The sequence below is a fragment of the Eleutherodactylus coqui genome, chromosome 1, assembly GCF_035609145.1.
Source record: "Eleutherodactylus coqui strain aEleCoq1 chromosome 1, aEleCoq1.hap1, whole genome shotgun sequence".
NCBI classification, from domain to species: domain Eukaryota; kingdom Metazoa; phylum Chordata; class Amphibia; order Anura; family Eleutherodactylidae; genus Eleutherodactylus; species Eleutherodactylus coqui.
Genome location: NC_089837.1, coordinates 533,397,990 through 533,419,844, shown reverse-complemented (window position 1 = coordinate 533,419,844; position 21,855 = coordinate 533,397,990). Strand labels below are relative to the sequence as shown.

Below are 21,855 nucleotides of genomic sequence, written 5' to 3'. Positions count from 1 at the left end.
ATATGTCCCCCAGAGTGCGGCCAGTAACATCTCCAACACATTATATGTCCCCAAGAGTGCAGCCAGTAACATCTCCAACACATTATATGTCCTCCAGAGTGCGTCCAGTAACATCTCCAACACATTATATGTCCCCCAGAGTGCGTCCAGTAACATCTCCAACACATATGTCCCGCAGAGTGCGGCCAGTAACATCTCCAACACATTATATGTCCCCCAGAGTGCGGCTAGTAACATCTCCAACACATTATATGTCCCCCAGAGTGCAGCCAGTAACATCTCCAACACATTATATGTCCTCCAGAGTGTGGCCAGTAACACCTCCAACACATTATATGTCCCCCAGAGTGCGGCCAGTAACATCTCCAACACATTAATGTCCCCCAGAGTGCGGCCAGTAACATCTCCAACACATTATATGTCCCCCAGAGTGCGGCCAGTAACATCTCCAACACATTATATGTCCTCCAGAGTGCGTCCAGTAACATCTCCAACACATTATATGTCCCCCAGAGTGCGTCCAGTAACATCTCCAACACATATGTCCCACAGAGCGCGGCCAGTAACATCTCCAACACATTATATGTCCCCCAGAGTGCAGCCAGTAACATCTCCAACACATTATATGTCCTCCAGAGTGTGGCCAGTAACACCTCCAATACATTATATGTCCCCCAGAGTGCGTCCAGTAACATCTCCAACACATTATATGTCCTCCAGAGTGCGTCCACTAACATCTTAAACACATTATATGTCCCCCAGAGTGCATCCAGTAACATCTCCAACACATATGTCCCGCAGAGTGCGGCCAGTAACATCTCCAACACATTATATGTCCCCCAGAGTGTGGCCAGTAACACCTCCAATACATTATATGTCCCCCAGAGTGCGGCCAGTAACATCTCCAACACATTATATGTCCTCCAGAGTGCGGCCAGTAACATCACCAACACATTATATGTCCTCCAGAGTGCGTCCAGTAACATCTCCAACACATTATATGTCCCCCAGAGTGCGTCCAGTAACATCTCCAACACATATGTCCCGCAGAGTGTGGCCAGTAACATCTCCAACACATTATATGTCCCCCAGAGTGCAGCCAGTAACATCTACAACACATTTATGTCCCCCAGAGTGCAGCCAGTAACATCTCCAACACATTATATGTCCTCCAGAGTGCGGCCGGTAACTGTGTCAGCGTCAGAGATTTCTGGCTGTTGCCATGCAATTGTAAAAATAGTTTGCTCCTTAAAGGAATAGTACCAGAATATCAAGACATGCCCCATCCACAGGGTGTGCACAGTGCTCTCACCACGAAGACCCCCACTGATTTCAAGAACGGGAGTCTTATTTCCCCCATCCTCCTTCATGTGGCATTACTGCCCCCCTCCCCTACCCCCTTCTTCCGCCCTGGTAATAAGGAGGAGACTGAATGAAGTGTGTGTTCCACAAGCGCACTAACACTCTATTCCCTTTCAATGGGACTGTGGAGATACCTGAGTGGCACCCACTGAAGTAAATGGCCTGTAAAACCAAGCCTGGCCATTGCAGTACGAACGGAGCTGTCTACTTCCTGCTCAGGCACACTGCTTCTGCAAACAGCTGGTGGACCCTCCACGATTTACTGCTGGTGACCTGTACTAAGGATAGCTCACCAATAGTTTACAACTGGGCAACCCTTTTAACGGTACGTCAAATAGCATCACAGCAGCTCATACCTCATAGCGGGGTCTCCTTCCTGTAGTTGAAGCCACATGTGCGGCCCTCAAACTGCAGTTTGATGGCCTGCTTGAGGTGAAGCTGTGGGTCCATAGTAGTGATGGAGATCAGCGGGGAGTTCTGTATTCCCGGGGAGCGGTCTTGGTCTCCCTTGGTTGGAGAGCTTAGAGGATCCTTCTTACTAAGGGAGCGCACAAGGTCTTCTGATCTCCCGACACAGTGCTGAGTATCCAAGGGGTTCCTGGTGGAGAGCACATGGTCTTTGTTGTGTTTAGGTGAGGTCTCCAGGTTTGATGCTCTCTTTTTGGGATTGACCGGATCTGCAGTCATCTTGGACAATGGTGTGGGGTTATTGCTGATCTGCGGGGAGTGGACAGGGCTCCTGCTCACCTGAGAAGACCTCGATGGTTGATCCATAGTATTTTTGGTTTTCTTTGGAGAGTTGGCAATCTTTTTATGGTCTTCACCGGCATGGCTGGAGGAATATCCCGAGCTGTTGCTCTTGCTTTGGTTACAGTCCTTTGATTTGCGGCTGGAACAATGTCTTGAGTTATCTACAGGGTGGCTAACATCACTGGGTTTGAAGCGAGCGTACGTGGGACCCCCATATTTGGGGTTGGTTAGTATCCCATTCCTCTTTAACTCGCGGTCGGGAGAACTTGGATTTTGGTTAGATTTGATAATCACCTCCCAGTTATCAGGCAGCAGGCCAGGGCTGTTCGATCCCGGAAAGCTAAACATACCAGTGAGGACAACAGCTTGTCGAGAGCGACTGCGAGGAAGAGAGTGTTGCTGAACTTGCTGGGTAAAAGTAAGGCTATCCATGGGCACCGTGGCCTGGGAGTGGTAAGTGGAAGACGTTAGCACAGATCCTGCTGAGCTCTTTAGGGAGTTGTCGAGTGAATGGCTGCCTGTCGACACTGGTGAAAGTGTGGACCAGCTGTCTCCTCCACCGTCTGCTTGCTCAGTCACAGAAGCATCTTTTACTGGAGCCTTTGCTATTGGTCCTTGGTATGAAGGAACACCATGAGCTTCCAGAAGACTAATTATGGCCAAGTGCCCACCTTTGGCTGCTACTTTTATAGGAGTGCGACCATAGTGGTCAGAATGGAAGGGGCTGGCATTCCCCTCCTCCAGGAGCACTCTGGCCAGTGCATGGTGCCCTTCCTGAGCTGCTATACAGAGCGGAGTGGCTCCCTGGGAACATTGTGCATCAGTAAACGCCCCATGCTTCAGCAGAATTTGAGCTATATTGGCTTGTCCTCTCCATGCTGCACAGTGTAGAGGAGTTCGGTTTTCTTTGTCAAAAGCATTACAGTTTGCCCTGCCAACGTCTAGAAGAAGGTGTGCCATGTCCAAGTCCCCTTGCCAGCAGGAGGCATGCAAAGCCGTACGTTCTTCTGGGTCTCTACTCTCAGGGTCAGCGCCATGCTCTAACAGGACTTTTACTATGTCCGCTAGTCCTTGCAGGGCTAAGAGGTACAATAGCGGTTTTCCTTGTGTGGTCTTCACTTCGGGGTCCGCTCCTTTTCTCAACAGCAGTTCCACTGTGGCTTTATGGCCTGCAAGTGCAGCAAAGCACAATGCCGTCATTCCATCACTGCCCTGCTGGTTGACGGGGGAGCCTCGATTTATCAGTACTTCTACACAGCCTGGGTGCCCTTCTTCAGCTGCCAGAAGGAGAGGCGTGTAACCTTCTCTGTCTCTCAGTCCCACTTTAGCACCTCCATCTACCAAGGTTCGACAAACACTCCTCCGACCTTCACAAGCAGCCCAGTGCAACGCAGTCCACCCCAAATGGTCTTGATGGTTCTCATTTAGGCCCCTATTTAGTAAGACTCTTACCGCCTCTTCACCTCGTGCTCCCGCAGCTGCCAGTAGGAGTGCCGACCTCCCTTCTTTGTCTGACACATCCGTGGATGCACCCCACAGTAGTAGCACCCTCACAGTTTCAGCATGTCCTCCAGAGGCGGCAGCCAGAAGCGGTGTCATCTGGTCTTTTCCAGGTCGGTCTGGGTCTGCACCGGCTTCTAGGAGCAGTTCTGCAACTTCTTCTTGCCCCTCGTAAACAGCAACCAGTAGTGGCGTTAAACCTTCCTTGTCTTGTAGTTCTGGATCTGCCCCATGTTCCAACAAAGCTGATACCAGCTGTGGATGTCTCTGCCCGGTTGGCACACACAGGCAAGCCACAGTGAGTGCCGAACGTCCTTCTGCATCACATTTATTCACGTTGGCTCCCGATTCTAGTAACACTTCTGCAACTTTACAATGGCCCATGTAGGCAGCCGCCATGAGAGGAGTGCGACCCTCAATATCGGCATGGTCTATCTCCGCTCCAGCCCTTATCAAAGCCTTAACAGGACCCTCGTGCCCGCTCCATGCTGCTGCCCTCAATGCAGTGCGTCCATCAGGACCAGAAGTATCCGGCTGAGCCCCAAATGCAAGCAGTGACTCTACTACCTCAGTGTGACCTCCCCATGCCGCAGCACGTAGAGGGGACCAACCACGACTGTCACTATGGTCGTGCCGGGCACCACGTTCAAGAAGGAGTTCTACCACCGATAAGTGTCCCTGATGTGCAGCTAGTCCCAGAGGAGTCTGCCCGTCTTCATCGGTGGCCTCTAGATTGGCACCTCTGGAAAGCATTAGTCTAACAGCATCGAGGTTACCGGCGTGAGCCGCCGCAGCAAGCAGAGTCCTTCCAGCTCGGTCCCTCTGATTCAGTCCGCCCTCCGTCTCTAACAGAAACTCCAGGGAGACCCCTCGCTCCAGGGTTCTCTTTAGGGCACTCGAGTCCTCCACAATGAAATCTCCATCTACTTTTGGCTGGGCTAACAAGAGCAATTGCAAGATCTCCAGCTCTAAAGAGATGTTGGAGGCCAAACAGTCCAACACTGGGACTTCTGTCCACAGGAGCCACAGAGCTAAATGGCACGGCTTGAGTCCATGAAGGTCAGACAGAAGAAGATGTTTGGCTAGCTGGGCCACCTCAGCTGATTGCAAGTTTGGCGCCCATATTGATAGGCTCATGGCGAGCATGCAGTGACCTTCAGCAACATTACATAGGTATCTCTGTGTACAGTACTTGACGTCCAGGAGCCACTCAGAGAAGCTGTGATGGAAGAGCACCACCTGGGCACCGTCGAGCGGGTGAAGCAGCATGGAGATGGACTCAAAGATCTCGGTGAACTCCTCTGGCCTCCACCCTTCCATCTGTTTTGTCCATACGGCCTTGTGGAGCTCCGATGGAGATAGAGGAACTGGAGAGGCCAAGATGACATTTAGCAGTGTCCGCACCAGACAGAACTGGTGGCCTGAGAAGAGTCGCTGGCACAACCATAAGTAGAGCCCATTCAATGTGCCGGGGATGTGGCGGATCTCTCGCAGGAGGATGGACCCTTCGGAGACGCCGTCTAGCACCCGCTCCAGGAACAGGAAGCAGCCATTGCTCTTTATGTGCAGTTGGTTCAGCATGTCCGCAGTGTCAAGGGTCAGGTGCTGCCGCAGAGCCATCTCACAGTCCAGGCGACTCAAGATGTACTGCTGGACGTCACGTACAATGTGAGCTTTGCGGAGGTCATCCAAACATAGCCTACGGAAACCTGAGGACACAAGAAAGGGAATAGTAAATATTAAAGATCTAAGGAGGTGGGTGACTATCTGACAACCAGGCTCTGTGTTGTTTATGTCAAGTAGCATGGATGGAGCCTCCTCACCTGTGAACATCCTGGTGACAGACTTGTTCTGCCTCCGCGCGGAGCACACCAGTAGCAGCCATGGAGGAAGCAGCTCGTGGTGAGCAGCCAGAAGCTCCGCAATGGTGCAACCAGAATCTCCTGAGAATCCATCAGATCGACAACAGCAGCACATCTCATCCAACGAGTCCACCAGGAGCAGGAGGTTCTGTGAGGGAGGTGACAGCTCCACCAGTGGGGTCAAGACCGCCCTACAAAACACAGGTTGTCAATGACCCAAATCCTGCAGAGCAGTGAAAATGGGATACAGTGTGGAGCAGTCAAGTCATTATAAGATAGAGTGCGGAGCATCTCCACCAAGTCATTATGGAATACAGTGTAGAGCGCCATCATCAGGTTATATGATTCAGTGCGGAGCGTCTCTGTCAGGTCATTATAGGAAACAGTGCAGAGCGTCTTCATCAGGCTATAGGATACAGCGCAGAGCGTCTCTGTCAGTTTATAGGATGCAGTGCAGAGCGTCTCTGTCAGCTTATAGGATACAATGCGGAGCGTCTCTGTCAGGTTATAGGATACAGTGAGGGGCATCTCTGTCAGGTTATAGGATACAGTGCATAGCATTTCTTTCAGGTCATAGGATACAGTGCAGAGCGTATCCGCTGTTTATAGAATACAGTGCAGAGTGCCTCTGTCAGCTTATAGGATACAGTGCGGAACGTCTCTGTCAGGTTATAAGATACAGTGCAGAGCGTCTCTGTCAGGTTATAAGATACAGTGCAGAGCGTCTCTGTCAGGTTATAAGATACAGTGCGGAGCGTCTCTGTCAGGTTATAAGATACAGTGCGAAGCGTCTGTCAGGTTATAAGATACAGTGCGGAGCGTCTCTGTCAGGTTATAAGATACAGTGCGGAGCGTCTGTCAGGTTATAAGATACAGTGCGGAGCGTTTCCGTCAGATTATAGGATACAGTGCGGAGCGTCTCTATCAGATTACTATAGGATACAGTGTGGAGCATCTCTGTCAGATTATAAGATACAGTGCAGAGCGTCTCTGTCAGGTTATAGGATACAGTGCGGAGCGTCTCTATCAGATTACTATAGGATACAGTGTGGAGCATCTCTGTCAGGTTATAGGATACAGTGCGGAGCGTCTCTGTCAGGTTATAAGATACAGTGCGGAGCGTCTCTGTTAGGTTATAAGATACAGTGCGAAGCGTCTGTCAGGTTATAAGATACAGTGCGGAGCGTCTCTGTCAGGTTATAAAATACAGTGCGAAGCGTCTGTCAGGTTATAAGATACAGTGCGGAGCGTTTCTGTCAGGTTATAGGATACAGTGCGGAGCGTCTCTATCAGATTACTATAGGATACAGTGCGGAGCGTCTCTGTCAGGTTATAAGATACAGTGCGGAGCGTCTCTGTCATGTTATAGGATACAGTGCGGAGCGTCTCTATCAGATTACTATAGGATACAGTGTGGAGCATCTCTGTCAGATTATAAGATACAGTGCAGAGCGTCTCTGTCAGGTTATAGGATACAGTGCGGAGCGTCTCTATCAGATTACTATAGGATACAGTGTGGAGCATCTCTGTCAGGTTATAGGATACAGTGCGGAGCGTCTCTGTCAGGTTATAAGATACAGTGCGGAGCGTCTGTCAGGTTATAGGATACAAAGCGAAGCGTCTCTGTCAGTTTATAGGATGCAGTGCAGAGCGTCTCTGTCAGGTTATAGGATACAATGCGGGGCGTCTCTGTCAGGTTATAGGATACAGTGAGAGGCATCTCTGTCAGGTTATAGGATACAGTGCATAGCATTTCTTTCAGGTCATAGGATACAGTGCAGAGCGTTTCCGCTGTTTATAGAATACAGTGCAGAGTGCCTCTGTCAGGTTATAGGATACAGTGCGGAGCGTCTCTGTCAGGTTATAAGATACAGTGCGGAGCGTCTCTGTCAGGTTATAAGATACAGTGCGAAGCGTCTCTGTCAGGTTATAAGAAACAGTGCGGAGCGTCTCTGTCAGGTTATAGGATACAGTGCAAAGCGTCTCTGTCAGGTTATAGGATACAGTGCGGAGCGTCTCTGTCAGGTTATAGGATACAGTGCAGAGCGTCTCTATCAGATTACTATAGGATACAGTGCGGAGCGTCTCTGTCAGCTTATAGGATACAGTGCGGAGTGTCTGTCAGGTTATAAGATACAGTGCGGAGCGTTTCTGTCAGGTTATAGGATACAGTGCGGAGCGTCTCTATCAGATTACTATAGGATACAGTGCGGAGCGTCTCTGTCAGGTTATAAGATACAGCGCAGAGCGTCTCTGTCAGTTTATAGGATGCAGTGCAGAGCGTCTCTGTCAGGTTATAGGATACAATGCGGGGCGTCTCTGTCAGGTTATAGGATACAGTGAGAGGCATCTCTGTCAGGTTATAGGATACAGTGCATAGCATTTCTTTCAGGTCATAGGATACAGTGCAGAGCGTTTCCGCTGTTTATAGAATACAGTGCAGAGTGCCTCTGTCAGGTTATAGGATACAGTGCGGAGCGTCTCTGTCAGGTTATAAGATACAGTGCGGAGCGTCTCTGTCAGGTTATAAGATACAGTGCGGAGCGTCTCTGTCAGGTTATAGGATACAGTGCGAAGCGTCTCTGTCAGGTTATAGGATACAGTGCGGAGCGTCTGTCAGGTTATAGGATACAGTGCGGAGCGTCTCTATCAGATTACTATAGGATACAGTGTGGAGCATCTCTGTCAGGTTATAGGATACAGTGCGGAGCGTCTCTGTCAGGTTATAGGATACAGTGCGGAGCGTCTCTATCAGATTACTATAGGATACAGTGCGGAGCGTCTCTGTCAGGTTATAGGATACAGTGCGGAGCGTCTCTGTCAGGTTATAGGATACAGTGCGGAGCGTCTCTATCAGATTACTATAGGATACTGTGCGGAGCATGTCTGTCAGTTTATAGGATACAGTGCAAAGCGTCTCTGTCAGGTTATAAGATACAGTGCGAAGCGTCTCTGACAGGTTATAGGATACAGTGCGGAGCGTCTCTGTCAGGTTATAAGATACAGTGCGGAGCGTCTCTCTCAGGTTATAGGATACAGTGCCGAGCGTCTCTGTCAGATTACTATAGGATACAATGCGGAGCATGTCTGTCAGGTTATAGAATACAGTGCGAAGCGTCTCTGTCAGATTACTACAGGATACACTGCGGAGCGTCTGTCAGGTTATAGGATACAGTGCAGAGCGTTTCCGCTGTTTATAGAATACAGTGCAGAGTGTCTCTGTCAGGATATAGGATACAGTGTGGACCGTCTGTCAGGATATAGGATAAAGTGCAGAGCGTCTCTGTCAGGATATAGGATACACTGCAGAGCGTTTCTATCAGGTTATAGGATACAGTGCAACGTCTCTGCATAGTATAGGATGCAGTGCAGAGCATTTCTGTCAGGTTATAGTGTGAGGGTATATGTATATATTGCCATATGTTTTTTATGCTTTTATACCTGTATGCAAGTTCTATTCAAAGTTAAAATGAGAAAAACTTAATATGTTGAATTACATCAGATATTCCAAAAGTTTGCAAGGCTGAGAGAGATGTGTCCAGAAATTCAGAGATGATACAGAACCGAACACGAAGGCCGCGTGCTTGGCTGTTTTCTCAGAGGCGCCGTATCAAGATAACGACTGTTTAACTACGTATATGACTATCAGTGCCTCAGCCGGAAATCCGGAATTTACATATATGGTTATGCGGTGAATTTGAGCCAATGAGCCCATCACCCATTCCTAGTGATGAGACCAAAGGGTATAAGATCCCATGTAATCTGTAATAAAGTGTGCAGTTATGTCCCCGTGTGAGGAACTATACCAGACCTCCGTGTGTGGTGTTTCTTCTTTACCGCCGGCAGCGGGGCATTGGGGTGGGCCTGATTGGTGCTGTACGCATAAATTTCCCTGACAAATGCCGCCCAACGTGGGGCGGTAAAACCGGAGCCGTGCAGCACAGTCCACCCGGATCCATGCCACGGGGAAGCCGTCCTGCTGCAAACCGAGCCTGATCAACTCACAGAACTCCAGGTAAGACCAGCAAATATTTATGTTGTGTTTTACACTGAGAGTATTGCAGCAGGAGGGACTATCTGTGTTTTGTGACTGGACTGGTTGGGTTAAGAGTTCTACATGGTAACTCCTGAGCTAAGGGTTTGCCGTCACGGACCACTGACCGTGATAAGCACACCAATCGCTCACCCAGGAACTAGTCTGTAGTCTATTTGTACTTTGAAGTCCGTAGCGTTTTAGCAATAGTGGAGGTTGTTTGTTGTATCTGCAAAATTTTTTTTCTCTCTCTTTTCATTTCGTCTCACAGAAGAAGGGACCCTTGGTTTTAGTTTAGTTAGTTGTTGATGGTTTAGCAGAGAGGAATGCACTCTGTGAGATAGGTACCATAGAAGAAGGGACCCTTGGTTTTAGTTTAGTTAGTTGTTGATGGTTTAGCTGAGGAGGAGATGCACTCTATGGGACTGGTTCCATAGAAGGAGATGCCTTCGGTTGTTTTGCCGTATATAAGGGGCTAACAATTTGGGTCAGAAGGATGCACTCTATGGAGCGTGTTATTATTATTATTGTTGTTGTTGCACTAATATGCGTAAGACCTTATTAAAGAAGACGGATCCCCTCAAGGGCCGCCGCCGTGCGGATGAATTGATGGCAGAGAGACAAGGGTCCTAATCTGTAACATGTAAGAAAACTCTTATGAAAATGTGTGACATGGACCCGCACGGTAGATTACAGAATGGTGACTGGGAGGAGGTCTTTAGGACCAAGAAGGGCGCCTTAAAAGACAAAGGTTTACTAGAAGGTGCTGAAGTGAGGAGGAGAGAGACAGTCAGAGAAAGTTAAGTATGTACACATTATTTGTTTAAGATAGATATAGATGTATGTGTGTGTGTATATATGTCCAAATGGTTAACTGAGCTTGCTTTTAGTGAGAGAAGGATTGTTTACTTGAAGCTGCAGCTTGTGTCTAGCTTCCAAGGCCAAGCGATAACAGAGCGACAGAGAAGGAAAGGAAGGGGGGCTGAAAGATACCCACACATTCTAAAATATATCAGCATTTAATATAGCATATAATAGTTTCAGTAAATAAGAAAGATAGAATGTCTCAGTCACTCAGCAAACTTTTTCCCATTATTTGTCAAAAATAGCGCTCATTCACAATCTCATCTCAATAGAATCATGTACTTTATAACATTATAGCACTCACCTCAATGCTTTTCAACTGATGTATGTTTGTTTGTCAAACTTTTTTTTTGTCTGTGTATCTGTATGCACTGGTACACCTTCAATGGGGGGTGATGGGGCAGACTTGAGCGCATGGATCAATGAGAGTTAATGACCCGTGTTCAGACTGTGATGAATGTGAAAATGTGTGATGCAGATATTGACTGGGGATAAAAGTGTCCCCCCCCCCCCCCCCCCCATGCATAAGACTTTACTTGGTTGTGATGTGGACGTGCAGACTGTGGAGTTTGAATGAAGGTGTGAAGAAAGAAGCAAGCGGCCAGTATCGAGGAGGTGGAGCTAGATGATGTAAAAGTGCGTAATGGATTATCCTTCTTTTGTCCACAAGGGAGGGGGTGAGAATCTTGAGCGGCCAGTAAAAGTTTGTTTTTTTTCTCTTTTTCCCACACATTTGATAAGACATTGCAGGCAGGATCAGATTAATAATGAATTTGCTTAAAGGATATCACATTTCAAATATTAATAGATGTTTGTAGATTATTCTGCCCTGATGTAACTCATGTCTCTGTTATTGGTGCTAACATCTTACAGGCCTTATCTGCACCCATCAAATCTCTTTCCAATGTTGTACCACCTTGAACCCGGCTACTCTTCTTCCAATTGAGTATCCTGGTTCACAAGGCGGAGGAGAAGGCATAGGTGATCTAGGTATTGCAAATCAGCCATTTTTAAATTTTTTGCAACAAGATTCTGATCTATTTGAAATAGAATATCAGCCTGATTGTCAAGCATTGATGCAACAAGAAAATGTAAGTTTTAATAAGTTACTGAAAGCCTTTGTTAACAATGCATATTTTGAGTTGTTTTTTTTATAGATGGTACCACGGGGGATTGACGACTCCACACTGGATATGCAGTGGTCACACAACAAGATGTCCTAAAAGCAGAAGCTCTGCCTCCGCATGTCTCAGTACAAGAAGCGGAACTGAAGGCCCTCACTGAGGCGTGTAGAGTGGCAGAAGGTAAGACGGCAAACATTTACACTGACTCCCGGTATGCATTTTGCATAGCTCATGATTACGGCCCAATATAGAAGGCCAGACAGTTTTTTACCTCAGCAGGACAACCAATTAAGTATGATGCAGCGGTGCAGAGTCTCATGGAGACCCTACTTCTACCCGACAATGGAGAGCTCACACCGATTCCTACACCAGAGAAACAAGAGGCAACGCCATCACAGACCACACAGCAAAGGCAGCGGCCCTCAAGCCGTGGAAGAAAAGAAGAAAGGAAGAATTTGACAATAACTTTGGACTTTGACTAAACTTTTGACATTGACTAAAATCTTTGGACTTTGATAAAAACTTTGGACTTTGATAAAAACTTTGGACTTTGATATGCTAAAGACTTTACAGTTACAAGCCAGCAAGGAAGAAAAAGTAAAATGGACTAAAAAGGGACGGCGTATGGCGAACAGTCAACAGAACTTGCCCACCACGGTCCCTGTGCCCCATGATGGCCCAGCTGATGCACGGAAAGACGCGCCTCTCAAAGCAACAATGATGTCGACGCTTGAACAAGGACGGGTGGCTCCTGAGTTTTCTGTAGCTGCTGCATCATTTGTCCAATTTTGCATGATCTTTGCCGTAAGTAACAGGGCAGAAGTAAATTTGCCACATAACACTTGCCGGGGCCACTCTACCCATTTCAGGGATTGCAAATTGGCTACACTCAGCTCCCACTTGTTGGGAAGTATGAATATATGCTTTTTGTTGTTGATTTCTTTTCAGGTCGGAGACCTACCCTGTTACCAAAGTAAATACGCAGGTAACAGCACAGAAGCTCATGAATGAGGTAATCTGCAGATATGGGGCATCGGAAGTGATTGAGTCAAACAAAGGTACACAATTCACAGGTGAAATAATGCAATACATCACGTCTGCTTTGGGTATATTCCAGGCTTTCCACACACCCTACCATCCACGGAGTAGTGGGAAAGTAGATACAAAAGGCAATGAAGGAAATGGGCAAATCTTGAATTGAGTGTTTTCCATTAGTTCTTTCCCAGGAGGGTACATGCCACAGTAGCTGAGTTTGGGGAATGATTTTCTTGTTAATTTTGTCATAGGCCTCTCCAAGGAATTGTCAATAACGCATTCTGCAGTCTCTGCTTTTCTCCCAGGTCCTACAGATGAGTGTCACAATCTGAAACCAGGTGACAGGGTCTATGTGAAAAAGTTTGAGAGAGAAACCTGGTTTGAAGGTCCCTACCAGATGTTGCTCACCACCCCAACTGCAGTCAAGCTCGAAGGAAAGCCCACTTGGATCCACACTTCGCACTGAAAAAACTCATGTTCCTGCATATCCTTTACATGCTATAATGTGGTACAATTCCTCTAACACACACCTTTGACTACTGTACACTAGCCCCCTGTTTCAGAACAAATTAATACAATCAAATGTGCAATATGAAGACTACACTGAGGGTGAGAATCCAACACCGCATCGTGCTAAGAGGGAAGTTGACGCTCCAGGTGGTAACTTTGATCCACATGTATACATAGATGCAATAGGAGTGCCAAGGGGGGTGCCAGATGAATTTAATTCTAGAGATCAGGTTAAAGCAGGTTTTGAGTCCTTATTTGCTATTGTCACTGTTAATAATAATGTAGATTGGATGAATTATATCTATTACAATCAGCAGAGGTTTGTAAACTGCACCAGGGATGCTTAGCAAGGGTAAGCTGACCAGTTAGGGCCCACTGCATCCATGGCCCTAGAGTGGCCCTGGATATGATTTTAGCAGAAAGAGGTGGGGTATGTAACTTCCTGTACGTGTAGAATCCCTTTGATTAAAAAGAGTATGAGTAAGGGACTGGATAATGTGACACCAACGTTTCCCTTGTTTGAAGGAGATGAAGAGCCAGTTCCGATAATGCCAACCATGTACGTTACCAGAAGAATGGAGAAATGTACTAGTACTGCGCCCGCCCCGATCTCCTAAGATGGACTGTCAGTGGAATTCCCATTTGCCTAGGGATAGTGCAGAAGACCTTAGGTTCCAGCGAGGGCGCACTCTGAGGGGTGTTAACTTGTACAGATAGAGGGTATGGATGCCCGGAAATGAGCCCATGGCCTCCTCCTGAGGTGAGGTAGGGATCCCCCCTCCTAGGAGTAGGACCTTACGGGCAGTGGGGAAACCCTGATGAAAGGGAGAGGCGACCGAGGGAGACTGCGAGGCCTGGTGCTTGATCTCCATATTAAGTTTTTAGGGGGGTTTGTGAGGGTATATGTATATATTGCTATATGTTTTTTTTGCTTTTATACCTGTATGCAAGTTCTATTCAAAGTTAAAATAAGAAAAACTTATATGTCGCCTTACATCAGATATTTCAAAGGTTTGCAAGGCTGAGAGAGATGTGTCCAGAAATTCAGAGATGATACAGAACCGAACACGAAGGCCGCGTACTTGGCTGTTTTCCCAGAAGCGCCGTATCTAGATAACGACTGTTCAACTACGTATATAACTTTCACTGTCTCAGCCCGAAATCCGGACTTTACATATATGGTTATGCGGTGAATTTGAGCCAATGAGACCATTACCCATTCCTAGTGATGAGACCAAAGGGTATAAGATCCCACGTAATCTGTAATAAAGTGCGCAGTTATGTCCCCGTGTGAGGAACTATACCAGACTTCCGTGTGTGGTGTCTCTTCTTTACCGCCGGCAGCGGGGTATTGGGGTGGGCCTGATTGGTGCTGTACGCAGAAATTTCCCTGACAATAGGATGCAGTGCATAGCATTTCTTTCAGGTTATAGGATACAGTGCAGAGCGTCTCCTTCAGGTTATAGAATGCAGTGCAGAGCGTTTCCATCAGGTTAAAGGATACAGTGCGGGGCATCTCCGCAGGTTATAGGATACAGTGCAGAGCGTCTCCTTCAGGTTATAGAATGCAGTGCAGAGCGTCTACGCAGGTTATAGGATTGAGCACAGAGAGTTTCCATCAGCTAATACAATACAGTGCGGTGCGTTTCCATCAGCTAATAGAATACAGCGCGGAGCGTCTCTGTCAGATTACTATAGAATGCAGTGCGGAGTGTCTCTGTCAGGTTATAGGATACAGTGCGGAGCGTCTCTGTCAAATTACTATAGGATACACTGCGGAGCGTCTCTGTCAGTTTATAGGATACATTGCGGAGCGTCTCTGTCAGGTTATAGGATACAGTGCAGAGCGTCTGTCAGGTTATAGGATACAGCGCAGAGCGTCTCTGTCAGATTACTATAGGATACAGTCCAGAGCGTCTCTGTCAGGTTATAGAATACACTGCAGAGCGTCTCTGTCAGGTTACTATAGGATACACTGCGGAGCGTCTCTGTCAGGTTATAGCATACGGCGCAGAGCGTCTCTGTCAGATTACTATAGGATACAGTGCAGAGTGTCTCTGTCAGGTTATAGGATACAGTGCGGAGCGTCTCTATCAGATTACTATAGGATACAGTGCAAAGCGTCTCTGTCAGGTTATAAGATACACTGCGGAGCGTCTCTGTCAGGTTATAGGATACAGTGCAGAGCGTCTCTGTCAGATTACTATAGGATACACTGCGGAGCGTCTCTGTCAGGTTATAGGATACAGTGCGGAGCGTCTCTGTCAGGTTACTATAGGATACACTGCGGAGCGTCTCTGTCAGGTTATAGGATACAGCGCAGAGCGTCTCTGTCAGATTACTATAGGATACACTGCGGAGCGTCTCTGTCAGGTTATAGGATACAGTGCGGAGCGTCTCTGTCAGGTTATAAGAGACAGTGCGAAGCGTCTCTGTCAGGTTATAAGATACAGTGCGGAGCGTCTCTATCAGATTACTATAGGATACAGTGTGGAGCGTCTCTGTCAGGTTATAAGATACAGTGCGGAGCGTCTCTGTCAGGTTACTATAGAATACAGTGTGAAGCGTCTCTGTCAGGTTATGGGATAGAGTGCGGAGCGTCTGTGTCAGGTTAAAAGATACAGTGCGAAGCGTCTCTGTCAGGTTATAAGATACAGTGCGGAGCGTCTCTATCAGATTACTATAGGATACAGTGTGCAGCGTCTCTGTCAGGTTATAGGATACAGTGCGGAGCGTCTCTGTCAGATTACTATAGAATACAGTGTGAAGCATCTCTGTCAGGTTATAGGATAGAGTGCGGAGCGTCTCTGTCAGATTACTATAGAATACAGTGTGAAGCGTCTCTGTCAGGTTATAGGATACAGTGCGGACGTCTCTGTCAGGTTATAGGATACAGTGCGGAGCGTCTGTCAGATTAATATAGGATACAGTGCGGAGCGTCTCTGTCAGGTTATAGGATACAGTGCGGAGCGTCTCTGTCAGATTACTATAGGATACAGTGCGGAGCGTCTCTGTCAGGTTATAGGATACAGTGCAGAGCTCCATCAGATCACTACGGGATGCAGTGTAGCACCTCTTCGTCACATTACAAGATAAAGTGCGGACCGTCAGGTTATAGGATGCAGTTCGGAACCTCTCCGTCAGATCATTATGGGATGTAGAGCCTTTGTCAGGTTATAAGACAGAGTGAAGGTCATGTGACTTGTCCGGTGATAATCAGCAACAAATCTGTCTTTTTCTTACCTCTTGAATATGTCACGCACATCTCCCCTACAGGTGGCGCTGTCGGATGCTCCCTTGTAGCCGCTGATCAGGGGGCTTGTCTGAAGCTGCTGGACCAGGTTCGTGATGAAGTGATGTGGGTCGAGGCTGGTGTGTGTGTGCGCCTGGCAGAAGTGGTACGCCAACACTCGGGAGCTGAGTCTGGAAACCCTCCCAGCCTCTGAGGTGGGCCACAAAATTTCTTTACACAGGGCTGTCTTTCCTGCACCAGGGGCCCCAGTAATAAGAATACCTGGGGCCCGAGCCCCACTCAGTCCTTCCAAGCAATGCTGAAGCCTCTGGAGTGCCCATTCTCGACAATAGAAGGGCCGGCCCTGCAGGTAACTGGATGTCATCTCATGGGGTGTGCAGGCAACATAATGGTGGCAGCAAGTGGAATGATGGGCCAGAAGACTGCACTGCGGAGAGACAGGACTTCAATAAGTACACTGCAAAGTGTAATAAAAGCTGTGTTAACAGCCCCTAAGAGAGAGACTGGAGGATAGAGAGAGAAAGAGAGACTGAAGGACAGAGAGAAAAAAGAAAGAGAGAGACTGGAGGACTGAGAGAGATAGAATGAGAGAGAATGGAGGACAGAGAGAAAGAGATAGAAAGAGAGAGACTGGAGGACAGAGAAAGAGAGAGACTGTAGGACAGAGAGCGAGAAAGAGAGAATGGAGGACAGAGAAAGAGAGATAGACTGGAGGACAGAGAGCGAAAAAAGGAGACTGATGGACAGAGAGAGACTGGAGGACAGAGACAGAGAGAGACTGGAGGACAGAGACCGAGAGAGACTGGAGGACAGAGACAGAGAGAGACTGGAGGACAGAAAAAGAGAGAGACTGGAGGACAGAAAAAGAGAGAGACTGGAGGACAGAGAAAGAGAGCGACTGGAGGACAGAGAAAGAGAGCGACTGGAGGACAGAGAAAGAGAGCGACTGGAGGACAGAGAGAGGGAGAAACAGACTGGAGGACAGAGAAAGAGACTGGAGGACAGAGAAAGAGACTGGAGGACAGAGAAAGAGACTGGAGGACAGAGAAAGGGACTGGAGGACAGAGAAAGGGACTGGAGGACAGAGAAAGGGACTGGCGGACAGAGAAAGGGACTGGCGGACAGAGAAAGGGACTGGCGGACAGAGGAAGGGACTGGAGGACAGAGAAAGAGAGTGGAGGACAGAGAAAGAGAGTGGAGGACAGAGAAAGAGTGGAGGACAGAGAAAGAGACTGGAGGACAGAGAAAGAGACTGGAGGACAGAGAAAGAGACTGGAGGACAGAGAAAGAGACTGGAGGACAGAGAAAGAGAGAGAGACTGGTGGACAGGGAGAGAAAGAAAGAGAGAGACTGGAGGACAGAGAGAGATATAGAAAGAGAGAAAGTCTGGAGGACAGAGAGAGAAAAAGAGAGAGACTGGAGGATAGAGAGAAAGATATAGAAAGAGAGAGAGTCTGGAGGACAGAGAGAGAAAAAGAGAGACTGAAGGATAGAGAGAGACTGGAGGACAGAGAGAAAGAGATAGAAAGAGAGAGACTGGAGGACAGAGAAAGACTGGGGGACAGAGAAAGAGACAGAGACTGGAGGACAGAGAAAGAGACAGAGACTGGGGGACAGAGAAAGAGACAGAGACTGGGGGACAGAGAAAGAGACAGAGACTGGGGACAGAGAAAGAGACAGAGACTGGGGGACAGAGAAAGAGACAGAGACTGGAGGACAGAGAAAGAGACAGAGACTGGAGGACAGAGAAAGAGACTGGAGGACAGAGAAAGAGACTGGAGGACAGAGAAAGAGACTGGAGGACAGAGAAAGAGACAGAGACTGGAGGACAGAGAAAGAGACAGAGACTGGAGGACAGAGAGAGAGAGAGAGAAAGAGAGACTGAAGGACAGAGAAAGAGAGAAAGAGAGACTGAAGGACAGAGAGAGAGACTGGAGGACAGAGAGAGAGACTGGAGGACAGAGAGAGAGAGAAAGAGAGACTGAAGGACAGAGAGAGACTGGAGGACAGAGAAAGAGAGAGACTGGAGGACAGAGAAAGAGAGAGAGAGACTGGAGGACAGAGAAAGAGAGAGAGAGACTGGAGGACAGAGAGAAAGAGAGAGGGAGACTGGAGGACAGAGAGAGAGAGAGACTGAAGAACAGAGAGAGACTGAAGAACAGAGAGAGACTGGAGGACAGAGAAAGAGAGAGAGACTGGAGGACAGAGAAAGAAACAGAGAATGGAGGACAAAGAGAAAGAAAGAGAGAGACTGGAGGACAGAGATAGAAACAGAGAGACTGGAGGACAGAGAAAAAGAAATAGAAAGGGAGAGACTGGAGGACAGAGAAAAAGAGAGACTGAAGGAGAGACAGCGAGAAAGAGACTGAAGGACAGCGAGAAACTGGAGAACAGAGAAAAAAAAGAGAGAGACTGGAGGACAAAGAGAGAGAGAAAGAGAGACTGAAGGACAGAGAGAGAGACAGGAGGACAGAGAAAGAGAGAGAGACTGGAGGACATAGAAAGAGAGAGAGAGACTGGAGGACATAGAAAGAGAGAGAGAGAGACTGGAGGACAGAGAGAGATAAAGAGAGACTGAAGATCAGAGAGAGACTGGAGGACAGAGAAAGAGAGAGAGACTGGAGGACAGAGAAAGAAAGAGAGAATGGAGGACAGAGAAAAAGAGAGAGACTGAAGGAGAGAGAGCGAGAAAGAGACTGAAGGACAGTGAGAAACTGGAGAACAGAAAAAAAAGAGAAGAGAAAGAAAGAGAGAGACTGGAGGACAGAGAACAAGAGATAGAAAGAGAGAGACTGGAGGACAGAGAAAAAGAGATAGAAAGAGAGAGACTGGAGGACAGAGAAAGAGAGATAGAAAGAGAGAGACTGGAGGACAGAGAAAGAGAGAGAGACTGGAGGACAGAGAGCAAGAAAGTGAGAATGAAGGAAAGAGAGAGACTGGAGAATAGAGAAAGAGAGAGACTAAAGGACAGAGAGAGAGACTGTAGGACAGAGAGAAAGAAAGAGACTGTAGGACAGAGAGAAAGAGAGAGACTGTAGGACAGAGAGAAAGAGAGAGACTGTAGGACAGAGAGAAAGAGAGAGACTGTAGGACAGAGAGAAAGAGAAACTGGAGGACAGTGAGGGAGAAAGAGAAACTGAAGGACAGAGAGAGACTGGAGGACAGAGAAAGAGAGAGATACTAAAGGACAGAGAGGAAGAGATAGAAAGAGAGAGACTCGAGGACAGAGAGAGAGAGAGACTGGAGGATAGAGAGAAAGAGATAGAAAGAGAGAGAGTCTGGAGGACAGAGAAAGAGAGACAGGAGGACAGAGAAATAGAGAGAGACTAGAGGACAGAGAGAAAGAAATAGAAAGAGAGAGAGAAAGAGAGAGACTGGAGGACAGAGAAATAGAGAGAGACTAGAGTACAGAGAGAAAGAGATAGATAGAGAGAGACTGGAGGACAGAGAAAAAGTGAGAGAAAGAGGGAGAGACTAGAGTACAGAGAGGAAGAGATAGAAAGAGAGAGAGACTGGAGGGCAGAAAGAGACTGGATGACAGAGAGAAAGAAATAGAAAGAGAGAGAGAAAGAGAGAGACTGGAGGACAGAGAAATAGAGAGAGACTAGAGTACAGAGAGAAAGAGATAGAGAGAGACTGGAGGACAGAGAAAAAGTGAGAGAAAGAGGGAGAGACTAGAGGGCAGAGAGGAAGGGATAGAAAGAGAGAGAGACTGGAGGACAGAGAGAGAGAAAGAGAGAGACTGGAGGACAGAGAGAAAGAGAGACATTGAAGGACAGAGAGAAAGAGAGAAGGGGGGACAAAGGGAATGATTGGAAGACAGAGAGAGAAAGAGAGACGGGAGAACAAAGGGAGAGATTGGAAGACAGAGAGAGAGAGAAAGAGAGAGATTGAAGGACTGAGAGAAAGAAAGAAAAGAAAAAAAGAAGAAAGAAAGAGACTGGAGGATACACAGAGAAATTGGAGGGCAGAGAGAGAGAAAGAGAGATTGGAGGATAGAGAGAGAGAGAGAGAGAGACTGAAGAACAGAGAGAGAGTAAGAAAGAGAGACTAGAGGACAGTGAGAGAAAGAGAGAGAGACTGGAGGACAGGGAGAGAGAGAGACAAAGAGAGAGATTGGAAGACAGAGAGAGAGAAAGAGATAGACTGGAGGACAGAGAAAGAAAGAGAGAGAGACTGGGGGACAAAGAGAAAGAAAGAGAGAGACTGGAGGACAGAGAAAAAGAAATAGAAAGAGAGAGACTGGAGGACAGAGAAAAAGAGATATAAAGAGAGAGACTGGAGGACAGAGAAAGAGAGAGAGACTGGAGGAGAGAGAGCCAGAAAGTGAGAATGAAGGAAAAAGAGAGACTGGAGAATACAGAAAGAGAGAGAGAGAGACTAGAGGACAGAAAGAGAGAGAGAGACTGTAGGACAGAGAGAGAGACTGGAGGACAGAGAGAAAGAGATAGAAAGAGAGAGACTGGAGGACAGTGAGGGAGAAAGAGAAACTGAAGGGCAGAGAGAGACTGGGGGACAGAGAAAAAGACAGAAACTGGAGGATAGAGAGAAAGAGATAGAAAGAGAGAGAGACTCGAGGACAGAGAGAGAGACTGGAGGATAGAGAGAGAGAGATAGAAAGAGAGACTCGAGGACAGAGAGAGAGACTGGAGGATAGAGAGAGAGAGATAGAAAGAGAGACTCGAGGACACAGAGAGAGACTGAAGGATAGAGAGAAAGAGACAGAAAGAGAGAGAGACTCGAGGACAGAGAGAGAGACTGGAGGATAGAGAGAGAGAGATAGAAAGAGAGACTCGAGGACAGAGAGAGAGACTGGAGGATAGAGAGAAAGAGATAGAAAGAGAGAGAGTCTGGAGGACAGGGAAAGAGAGACTGGAGGACAGAGAAATAAAGTAGGACTAGAGTACAGAGAGAAAGATATAGAAAGAGAGAGACTGGAGGACAGAGAGCAAGAAAGAGACACTGAAGGACAGAGAGAGACTGGAGAACAAAGAAAAAGGAAGATACACTAAAGGACAGAGAGAAACTGGAGAACAAAGAAAAAGAAAGAGACACTAGAGGGCAGAGAGGAAGGAATAGAAAGAGAGAGACTGGAAGACAGAGAGAGAGTAAGAGAGAGACTGGAGGACAGAGAAAAAGAGATAGAAGTAGAGAGTTTGGAAGACCGAGAAAGAGAGAGACTGGAGGAGAGAGAGCCAGAAAGTGAGAATGAAGGAAAGAGAGAGACTGGAGAATAGAGAAAGAGAGAGCGACTAGAGGACAGAGAGAGAGATAGAAAGAGAGAGACTGGAGGAGAGTGAGGGAGAAAGAGAAACTGAAGGACAGAGAGAGACTGGAGGACAGAGAGAAAGAGATAGAAAGAGGGAGACTGGAGGACAGAGAAAGAGAGAGACTGGTGGACAGGGAGATAAAGAAAGAGAGAGACTGGAGGACAGAGAAAGAGAAACCGAAGGACAGAGAAAGAGAGACTGGAGGACAGAGAAAGAGAAACCGAAGGACAGAGAAAGAGACTGGAGGACGGAGAAAGAGAAAAAGAAGGACAGAGAAAGAGAGACTGGAGGA

General features: G+C 47.5%; 1 protein-coding gene across 2 annotated transcripts in view; it reads right to left on the bottom strand.

The window, feature by feature from the left end:
• Positions 1-21,855, bottom strand: part of LOC136591632 (ankyrin repeat domain-containing protein 50-like) — a 39,103-nt gene that overhangs the window by 13,147 nt on the left and 4,101 nt on the right. Inside the window, exons 2-4 of one of the 2 annotated variants that reach the window (XM_066588540.1) lie at positions 16,284-16,715; positions 5,436-5,665; positions 1,719-5,321 (exon numbers count right to left, since the gene is read on the bottom strand). In XM_066588540.1, the coding sequence (XP_066444637.1) occupies positions 1,720-5,321; positions 5,436-5,665; positions 16,284-16,657 (4,206 nt within the window). In that variant the 5' untranslated portion in view covers positions 16,658-16,715 and the 3' untranslated portion in view covers position 1,719. Of the gene's footprint in view, positions 1-1,718; positions 5,322-5,435; positions 5,666-16,283; positions 16,721-21,855 lie in introns of both variants that reach the window. The other variant, XM_066588539.1, reaches the window with a different exon arrangement.